This window comes from Scardinius erythrophthalmus (assembly GCF_964197995.2).
Source record: "Scardinius erythrophthalmus genome assembly, chromosome: 7".
Taxonomy (NCBI): domain Eukaryota; kingdom Metazoa; phylum Chordata; class Actinopteri; order Cypriniformes; family Leuciscidae; genus Scardinius; species Scardinius erythrophthalmus.
In genome coordinates, this window is record NC_138227.1 from 41,449,817 (window position 1) to 41,461,016 (window position 11,200).

An 11,200-nucleotide genomic window follows, 5' to 3' on the forward strand; every position below is an offset into this window, starting at 1 on the left:
CTTCCTCTCCCATTTAAGTGCAGCAGCCGACCCTCACTACCCAACAACAAAGGGCTAGTAACTGCTCGACTACAACACCTAAAGAAACGGCTCAAGTCCAATAAACAGTATTATGATCACTACAAGGCTTTCATGGAAGAGATGATTATCAAGGGTGATGCAGAACAAGCTCCAGCTATATTAAGTGGAGAGACAGTGTGGTACATCCCACACCATGGGGTGTACCACCCTCAGAAACCAAACAAGCTGAGGGTGGTATTCGATTGTTCAGCAAAGTTTCGTGGTATATCTCTAAATGACACACTTCTGACTGGGCCTGATCTAACCAATTCCTTGGTGGGAGTGCTGTGCCGTTTTAGAAAGGAGCCAGTAGCAGTTACCTGTGACATAGAGAAGATGTTTCACCAGTTTCTCGTCCCACCTGATGAACGCAATTACCTGAGATTCTTATGGTGGGAGGGTGGAGTCTTGGAGAAAGAGCCTCAAGAATATCGCATGGCAGTCCACCTCTTTGGTGCCACGTCTTCACCTGGGTGTGCCAATTTTGGCCTTAAGTACCTGGCACAGCAGCACAAAGTTAACTATCCTTCAGCCTCAGCATTCATTGAGAAGAACTTTTATGTGGATGATGGGTTAACCAGCGTTCCCTCAACCAGTGAAGCCAAAGAACTAATAATGCAAGCTCAAAGAGTGTGTAAACATGGAGGTTTACGGCTTCACAAATTTAACTCAAATAAGGAAGACGTTCTGAGTTGTTTAAACCCGTCAGAAAAGGCAACAACATCAAAGCCTCTTGACTTTAATCTTGAAGCAACACCAGCTGGACGCATACTCGGCGTTCAATGGTCAACAAAGGATGACATATTCAGTTTCAGCATTGACCTTAAGGATCAACCATTGACTCGCCGTGGTATTCTGTCTGTTATAGCCTCTCTATATGACCCTCTTGGGTTTGTCGCCCCATTTATTCTACAGGGAAAGTGTATCCTACAAGAACTGTGTCGTAGAGGTACTGAATGGGACAACGAACTTCCTGATGACTTGCATTCTCAATGGGTGGGTTGGAAAAACGATCTTCTGAAACTCAAGGAAGTATTGATACCAAGATGTTATCACCCACATACCTTCAGTGACATAGTCAGAACAGAGTTACACCACCTCTCTGATGCGAGTAATGTAGGATATGGTGCTTGTTCCTACCTCCGCTTCAAAAATGACAAGAGTGAAGTCCACTGCAGTCTGGTGATGGCTAAAGCCAGGGTCTCACCTACAAAGGTCATAAGCATTCCCAGGTTAGAACTCTCAGCCGCTGTCATATCTGCCAGAATGAGTGTCATGCTGAAAAATGAGCTGGAAATGAAGATTGACCAAGAGTTCTTCTGGACAGACTCGCAGGTCGTTTTAGCATACATTAACAACGAAGCCCGTAGGTTTCATGTTTTTGTCGCAAATCGAGTGCAGCTGATTCGAGATGTCACCGATCCTAGTCATTGGTGTTACGTAAATACAACAGATAACCCTGCTGATTATGCATCTAGAGGGCTTAATGCGTCTGCCATCTCTACATCAATGTGGTTATCAGGACCCAAATTCCTGTGGGAACAGGAAGTAAATGCAACACCATACACACCTGTGAACCTGCTTGTCGGTGATCCTGAAGTTAAATTAGTCCAAACCTTTGTGACCTCAGTCAGAGACGGAGCAGACATCCTCAGTCGCTTAAGTCAATTCTCTTCTTGGTCTATGCTTCTAAGTGTGGTTGCAAGAATAAACAGATTGGGCCACAAACAGATGTACAACGGTGATCATGTGACAGTTGAAGAACGTGAGAGAGCTGCTAAGGTGGTCATCAAGCTTGTACAGCAGCAAGCATTCTCAAAAGAAATGCAAATAATTGAAAGAGGAGAAGCTCTACCAAATTCAAGCGCACTGTACCCTCTGGATCCTATTTTGGACAATGGCATCCTCCGTGTTGGTGGGAGGCTAAAACACTCATCTCTCAGTCAAGATCTAAAACATCCTGTAATACTTCCAAAAGGTAACCACATCACTAAACTAATTCTGTCATATTACCACACCAAAGTTCGTCACCAGGGAAGAAGCCAAACTCAAATGGAGTTAAGAATGAATGGATTTTGGATCATTGGAGGCAGTAAGTCCGTCGCCAAGTTCATACACAAGTGTGTGCAATGTCGGAAACTCAGACGACCAGCTGAAGAACAGCGTATGGCAGAACTTCCCAGAGAACGTGTTGAGGTTTCCGCTCCATTCACGTACTGTGGTATGGACTGTTTCGGGCCATTTATTGTGAAGAGAGCTCGTAAGGAGCTTAAGAGATATGGCCTATTATTCACTTGTCTATCATCTCGTGCAGTCCATATTGACATGATTGAGGACCTATCTACAGACTCCTTTATCAATGCCCTAAGGTGCTTTATCAGCCTCAGAGGAGCAGTTCGCAAACTTCAGTGTGACCACGGCACTAACTTTGTTGGAGCTAAAAATGAATTCGCAAAATCACTGAAAGAGATTGACACCAACGCCTTAGAGATCTTTCTTACAGAAAGGCAATGCGAGTTTGTCTTTAATGCGCCTTCTGCAAGCCATGCTGGAGGTGTCTGGGAGCGCCAGATACGAACTGTGCGAAATGTACTCAATGCCACACTTGCTTTATGCCCAGGCAGGCTTGATGACGCATCACTCAGAACGCTGTTTTATGAAGCAATGGCCATTGTAAACAGCCGCCCTCTAACGGTAGATGGGATTAATGATCCAAATTCACTCGAACCATTGACCCCAAACCATCTGATAATGATGAAGTCTGATGTTGCTCTTCCACCTCCAGGAGAGTTTGTAAAACAAGATGTGTATGCCACTAAAAGATGGCGCAGAGTTCAATACCTAATCGAACAATTTTGGAGTCGTTGGAAGAAGGAATACCTTCTCAACATTGCAGCACGTCAGAAATGGCATATTCCTCGCCGTAACCTTCAAGTGAATGATGTTGTAATCATCAAAGACGATATGCTTCCCAGAGGTCAGTGGCAATTAGGCCGAGTGGTGGGAACCAGTGAAGGAAGTGATGGTCTTGTAAGGCGAGTCAAGTTGCAGTTAGGGGAGCGAAAACAAAATCAACGCTCCAAGCCCACAGTCATTGAAAGGCCCATCCAAAAATTGGTGGTACTTATTGAAAATGAGTAATCAACGACTGCTTTGTGATTCCATTGCCACAGACCATGTAATTAAAGTCCCTGTAAAGGCAATTCAAAAAAAAAGTTCTAAACACATTATAAATGTTAGAAATGTATTGCTAAATCATATTACAAAGACTGTGCACTGGGAAGTACTGAATTGTGGAGTTAGACCGTTAAACAGTTTTTCACCGTTGCTGTGTTCCGGATTTTTTGGGCGGGGCTAAAACGGGGGCTCGATGACGCACTGAGGCCCCCTGAGCTATTGGACACGCCCCTACTTGATGACGCACTGGAGCCCCATTCACATCAGTTTGCAACTCAATCGCGAGTTACTGTCAGTACTATTATTTACTACATCCTACAGTTTGCTAGCTAGCTATGCCTTCGTCACGGAAATGCGTATTACCTGGATGCGATCACGTACAAAACAGATCGGTGTCCTTATTTAAATTTCCGAAAAACTATCATATCAACAAGAGGTGGATTAATTTTGTGAAGAGCCACCTTGATGGAGAGCTAAGGATCATCGCCAAAACCCGCCTCTGTAGTGATCATTTTACATGGGATAGTTTTATAAACTTTCGTCGGAGACAACTGGGCTTCATTCACTGATAATCCGCTGTTACTGGTGAATGTGGCCAAACCGACTATCTCCCGCCTCGGCCTTCATCCTCCCGTCGCACCGACAACTGGTGCCATCGTCGGCAGTGCGTGCCCACCAATGAGTGTAAGTTGCCTTGTGTGCTTATGTTATAATTATAGTAGGTAGTCCAGGCTCGAACATGTATGGCTTTGTAAAACAAATTAAGCTGCTAGGAGCATCCTTTCCGGCTGTAGCGGTGACAGTTGAGTGTTGTTGTGAGTCGACGGCAGCGAGCTTTCCCGCGAGTGGGCGTGGTTTCAGCGCAGCCAGCGGACACGCCCCCAGCGTTTGAGAGCAGAGACTACTGCTCATTTTTTCAAGATTTTGATCGCTTATTTTATGTACTTGCCGGCTTTTTTTATCATTAAAATTTGACTGGGTGACTAATAACACATTTTTCTGTGGTGTGACAAACTCAGAACACATACTTAATTTTGACTTTACAGGGACTTTAAGTTCTATAAAACCTAACATTTTAGACTTCGCATGCATATAAACTGTTTGAAGGCGGTCATATTGATGTTCAGAAATCATGTTCTGATTCATTCACAGTTTGTCCTGTTCTTTCATCATTTCACGAGTTCACACTTACAAATAAGTCAGATAGAATAAATGCGTATTTGGCGTGCTGTCCGAGGAGAGGGCTCCGGGCTCGGTATTCGGCCCGAACCCAGAGTACTCCCCCCGTATTCCTGGCTGTGAAAGAACAAGCCAAGAGTGAGGAGTCGGGGTGGTGGAGGGATGCTGAAAACTGTCAAGGAAGTTAGATGAGTTGACAGAGTGAATATATATATGCTTCCTCTCATGCTGATAGGGTAGACATGGTAATTGTTTGATGAGTTGATTGATTACTTGATTATTTGAACGTGCTCCTCCCGAACTTTGTTAATAAAACATCATTTCATAATTGGTGGGAGTGTAAATGACCGCAAAATATGTATGTGTGTGTTTCCCTTTAAACGTGTTGTGTGCGCGCACGCACGCTCTCTATGTAACGTAAGCTGTTACTCAGGGAGAAGAAAGAGATGCGGACGAGGAGCACATTGTGGTTCTCACGTGGTGTTTACAAAAGTTTGAAATATATATTGTAAAAAGGTGGATGCACTTTACGTTTTGGTTCTTTTAGTACCCCTTTGGCAAGCGGAGCGAGGTATGTGTCTTTATTGTGTGTTTGCATGTTGTATTTTAAAGTAATATATAATTTCGTATGGCAAGTGTTATTTGTCGAGCTCTTTTGGTTAATTTCTCATGTATGTAATAATTTATTTGCCTTTTGGGTATCTGTAAAATGTATTTGTTTAAGTAATCTGTCATTTGTACATACGTTTTTTATTTATGAGTATATATTGTTTCTTTATGTAGTTTCACGGTGCTACAACACAACGTTTATCGAAGTCACGGTTGATGGCGCTCAAAGCGAGCGGAATAAAGAAGATTAAGCACCCGTCGAAACTCTCTGTCTCGTTTGTCAACGCCGAGGGGCTGCTACACTCTAAGCCAGCCTTTCTCAAAGTGGGTGCCGCGGCACACTGCCGCCAAAAAATTATGTAGGCTAAAAAAAAAAAAAAAAAAAAAAAATCTGACATTTCATATATAAATATATTTGAATTTACATAAATACATTCTTCTTCTTTTTAACCCTTTCGCACATACGATCACACCGGTGTGATCAGTCTAGGCTGGTCCCTGGAGCACCGGTGTGATTAGAACGGTCAGTGCACGACGTGATCAAATTCAAATGTGCTTTCACGCGTTGGCTGGCGCTGAGCCAGAGACAGGCGCGCTCAGCTGTCATATATCACAATTTTTCAGTGTTTTCAACCACATAATGTTTGTTTTAGGTTTCAGACATAAGTACTAAAAAAACAATACATTTAGAGTTTGTAAAATACACATTGATGTCAAAGGAAGACAGGGTTGCCAACTTTTCAGTTTAGCTCGGAGTGAGACTTCTCCGACGGGGGGGGGGGGGGGGGGGGTTAACTGGGGGGGGGGGCAGGCAGGGGCAACTTGTGCTTTTAGGGGGCACACCTTTAACATTCATCTTAACCTAATTTTCAGTATTATTTCAAGTCATTTTTCACCAATGAAATCTCTAGAAAAAGCTAATAAATAATATTAGCTAAGCTAATAAAACAATTTCAATTCAAATTAATGTTTCATTATGTTTAATTGTAGTGTGATATAATGATCAACAATAACAAATTTTTATCATCTAAGCACATCTAGGCACTTTTTTACACCTGGGGTGGGCGATATGGCAATAATATCACAATTTTTTATTTTTATTTTTATTTTTTTTTCAGAAAAAATCACGATTTTATCATGATTCTTTTTCAAGTTGGTTTTACTATTTTGCATGTGACTGAGCATTACAGCCAAACTAATGTCCCTATTTTAAAAACAAAGCCTTATAACAAAATATAGGTAACAAAATATAAAATAAAAAAGAATGGCAGACATTTAGGTCAAAGTGGCGAAGATAAAATCTTTGTCACTATTTTCTTTGTTATTAAAAATTAAGAACAGAGATACATATTACACATACACAACTTAATATACAAATCAAATAAACAGTGCTTTATTTTTTCAGCTATAGATGTATTTAACAGTAGAATTGAAGAAGTAATTATATGGACAAATATGAAAATAAAACACAACAGACTTAAAGTTCTCAGTCAAGAGCAGTGAATGATTTCCTCTGTGTGTTTTGTTGTTTTATTAACATTAATGGCATAGTTCTCCCCCCAAAAAGTCATAATTTACTCTCTTAAAATGTTTTAAACCTGAATAAGTTTCTTTCTTCTGTTGAAGAATGTCAGTAACCAAACAGTTGATGTACCCCTGTGACTTCCATAGTATATTTTTTTCCTACTTTGTATGTCAATGGGGACCAGCAACTTTTTGGTTTTGGGTGAACTATCTCTTTAAGAACAAGCGGCAGCATGTTTATTATTAGGGCTACTGTCTCTTTAAGAACTGCACGCGACGCGTCTAATATACACGCATGACAAGCAGATTTTAATTAATTTTCTCTGTTTGCTTTCACTTTAGACATAACCAACTTTGTTTATGTAAACATTGTCTGTATTTGACAGTATTAGCGCAATATAGATAACTTGTAGTCCAGTAACAGGCTTTTAGTGCATGTGCGCGTCGAGTGTACGCGCTCAGTAAAGCGCATATTTGAACAGCGCATCAGCAGCGAATGACATGTTTAACCGGCAAGGCTTTAAAGCACATGCAAATAATGAACTTTTGTGAACTGCAGTGTCCCGTTCCTCTGCGTTAACATTTGATGTTAATATACGTCGTGCTGCTGCAGTGTAGCCTATAGATGAAGGCGCCGCAACTGATAAAATGCGCAGTTGTAAAGACTTTCCCTCTCTGCCGTGCGTGCGCGCGCTATCGGTTGGTTTGGACGACAGTCTATGTCACGCATGCGTGCTCGCTCTAGGTTCTGGGAGATTTTTAACTAATTTGCGCCATAACTAGTGGTCCATCCAGTAGTTATGAGCCTGAATTGTTTATAGTAATTCTGAAATTTAGTGCACATGAGTGAAAAAAAAAAAATACAGCACAGAAGAATGTCTATTTTTGCGTGAGATTTCTTTGTTGAGCGTGAGAGCGTGAGATTGAGGCTGAATGCGTGACTGTCACGCGAGATGCGTGAGAGTTGGCAACCCTGGGAAGAGGCAATAATAATAATTTCCATTATAATTAGTTTTATTCATATCAGATACACATTGTGTAAGTAACTTTAAAGTTTACTCTATTCTTCTCCCAGTTCACCTGCCACTTACTTTTATGTATTTCGGGAGAAGTGGATGAATTCACGTGTTGTAAATCCAACAGATCCGATTCTCTGAACTGCGTCTGCGGCACAAACTAAGATGGCGGCGCCCATCGCGCATACAGCTCAACTAACGCGATCGTTATAATGGTGTTCAAAAAACAAAACACTTCCACTTGCATAAATTTGACAATCGGAATATCAGATATTTCATGCCATATCTAACAAATTTGTGAATATTTTGAATAAAAAAGGAAAAATGACAAAAGCAGATCATCATTCATTCAGCTCTGTTGTTGCTGCGGTGTGTCACGTGACAAGCAATGACGCGTCACCATGGAAACAATAAAGTGACACATTCTAAATAACAGTCACCTTGAAAAACTCACGCTGGGGGGTCAGCCAGAATATTTTAAATTTATGTGTGAAAGGGTTAAACATATGAACGGATTAATAAAATTGTAAATTCATTTTAGATAAATATATATATAAAATTTGCATTTACATTTGGGTTATGCAGTGTTTTTAAATTATAATTTACACTGGGGTGCCTTGAGATTTTATGCACTTTTGAAAGGTGCCCTGACTGAAAAAAGTTTGAGAAAGGCTGCTCTAAGCTTTCAAATGACATCAACTTTGTGTTTATCAAGGCAAGATTTTTGAAAAATATGGTAATAAATATTTTCGCAGCTAGGTGGCGCCTGCTGGCGGTACACTTGGTTTTAGAGGGATTACTCAGCACTCGTTAGGAATTAATACATTTAATTAGATGCATTAAAAAGCTGAGATTCTAAGCTTTAAAATGATATATAATTTGTGTTGTTCCATTCAGTGGTTGATTAGTAATAAATTGTTTTCTTTCCGAATGGGAATAAATCAAATAAATAAATAAAAAAGCTATAGGCCGCCTATGGGCGGTTATAGGACATGACACAAATTAATAAATTTTGAAGCCACTAGGTGGCGCTTTTCTCACTTGAAATATTTTTTTTTTTTAGGCCTGCACTCTAATTTGATGTGAAATGTTGCATTTATTGAAAAATAAAATAAAATAAATAAAATAAAAATATATATATTAATTCTAATGGAAAAAATAGCTCATAAAAATTACATAATTAATGCAAAGTATCATAAAAAAATCTAAAAATTCTATATAATAATCAGATTGGTTTATAATTTGATTGGTTATCCTAGGACAAAGTTAAGTACAATTTTAAGGCTTCGCCCGTTTTCGGGCGGGAGGAAGCTAAGTGTGACCCAATTATGAAGAAGCCCAGAGGGTTAATAAAAGCCTTATTTCTCTGGACTTGAGTCCTCTCTACTTCCACCTACCCAAACCCTGACAGAGATCCACACCAACACACTCAAGACCAACTTCACTTGGCCATTCAATTTGATTACATTTTAAAGTGCTTTTTACATACAATAAAACCCCTCCACCCCTCCCCTGCTCCCGATCTTTTCTAAAAACATTATATCCTGGCATATTTACTACTGACTCTGTGGAGGAACAATTTAACCAAGTTTCTGATAAACCTAGAAAGTCAATATTGGAATTGCAGAGTAAATGTTCAAGTTGTTCGTGTTTAGGAGTCATACTCCGGATGTTTAAATGTCCGCCAAACAATCCTTTAATTTTTACATTGTGTATCCTAGACAATTTTAGCCTGATTCAAAGTTTGGAAAAAAAAATGTGTTGATCGATGCCTTTTCATTACCGGATTCCTCGGTTTGAAGGATCTGTTCAAATGTACGTTCAAACAGATAGGTGTTGTTGGTAAAAATGACATTACGTGTTTTAAATGACATTGCATCAGTTCGTTCTTTGATTTCGCTTGAAGTATTCTGGGGCTATAACTTAACATAAACTTAACCGGATAGCCACTTAAACCTTCTTGGTGAGACCAATATCTAACTTAATTTGTTCTGCTCTTAGATTGGTCTCCTGCATGATGGTGCATTACTATTTAGTAGGTTTCAGTTCCTTTACTCTTCAGTATATTTTTAATCATTTGAGGTAAAAAAAAAAATTCTCACAAAATCAGTACCTTTGGTAATTTAAGTTTTGAAATATGAGAGCTGTGTGTTCTAATTCACTTTCTTTATGCTACTGAGCATGTTTTTTGCCATTCCAGTACAGAACTAATGAGATGGAGCACACAGCAAGCTCTCCCATTAGCCTTTGAGTCATAAACATGAACCTCAACTACACACACTTATGGCTGTCCAATAATCTTCTCTGACTTCTCTTTTAATTCCACAGAGCAGAATGTATCTCTGGGTATCTTTGTCACTGTTACACACACACACACACACAGAGCAGAAGAGTGAAGTATGGTTGTGTAAATATAAAACCCTCACTTCCTTCCTGGGATTGGTTGGTTTCATTATGGCAGGCAGTAGGGAAACCTAATCGTGCTGAGGCACGGCCCTCTCATCACTCACTGAACTAGATGTCAGCAGCATTCCTCTCTATTCTTCCCTCTCTGTCTCTGTTGCTCACCAACAGAAATTATGTGAATCGTCATATAGAAATAGACATCACATGATGTGTTCACATGCATCCTGCTACTCATGAATTGAAAAACTGACTTCTATCTCTGGTGTTGAAGTCTACATATATATGCCTCAATATGGACTTGTCAAGTTTCAGCAGTCAATTAAAAACTGTGTCAACAGTTTTTGAATATTATAAGCAAGATGTTTTATGATGCAAAATATAAAACTCCCAAGAGAATTAAAGACATGTAAGTGAGAGACCGAAAGACAGTCTACATAGAGCCTATATATATTTTCAGTTGACCTGGTCCAGCCTTTGCTCGCTGCGATTATCTAAGTTCCCTTTTTTAGCCTTGACCTTCTGTGAGCTCAGAGTGTTTCCCAGTCAGCAGAATGCTTTATCTCTGAAAGCAACAATCAATAAGGATAATTAATGATGCCTGCTGCAATGATAGCCTCAGCAGTCATTACAGTACATTAATCCATACAGTCAGCACAGGGTCAAGGCCAGTCGCCGCTGCTCACCGGGGGTGGGGCGCAAATTAAAATCGTCTCCATGACAGGCTCCACTGTCTGCCACATTCTGATGCATTTAGCCGTCACACTTTAATTAAGACCCGCCCAATGCCCCTGCACCCGCACCCGCACCAACCCCATGTTTAATATACAGCATTAACACTGCTAAGCAACACCTGATAGGACAAGTAATTAACATAACTGGTAATATTGTTGTGATACTTTTATTCCTAAAAACATAAATCACTTACAGTGCCAATTCAAGGACTGTTCACACCAAGATAAATGTTTATCACGCATATTCAGTGTAATAAACATTTTAATTTGAATCAAAGTCTGTTAATGCTACCTCTCAGGCCAACACAAACATTTGCATGCTATCAATGCAACAGAATTTTATTTTATGGAGAGGGATCATAATCTCTTTTCCATCACACTGTGACGAAAACTGTCCGAACAATAAGATTTGCATTTTTGGTTACGTGTCAAAGCCACTGCCATTACATAAAACTATGTCTAGGTGGCACTCACGCATTTTGCTATGCCAAGTCACCA

General features: G+C 40.1%; 1 protein-coding gene across 1 annotated transcript; it reads left to right on the forward strand.

The window, feature by feature from the left end:
• The first annotated feature begins 303 nt into the window (after positions 1–303).
• LOC308693413 (uncharacterized protein) lies at positions 304–4,405 on the forward strand. Its single transcript, XM_081370297.1, has 2 exons — positions 304–3,238; positions 4,284–4,405. Exon 1 carries the CDS (start codon positions 397–399, stop codon positions 3,199–3,201), a length of 2,805 nt encoding a protein of 934 aa, XP_081226423.1. The 5' UTR covers positions 304–396; the 3' UTR covers positions 3,202–3,238; positions 4,284–4,405.
• Positions 4,406–11,200: the final 6,795 nt, after the last annotated feature.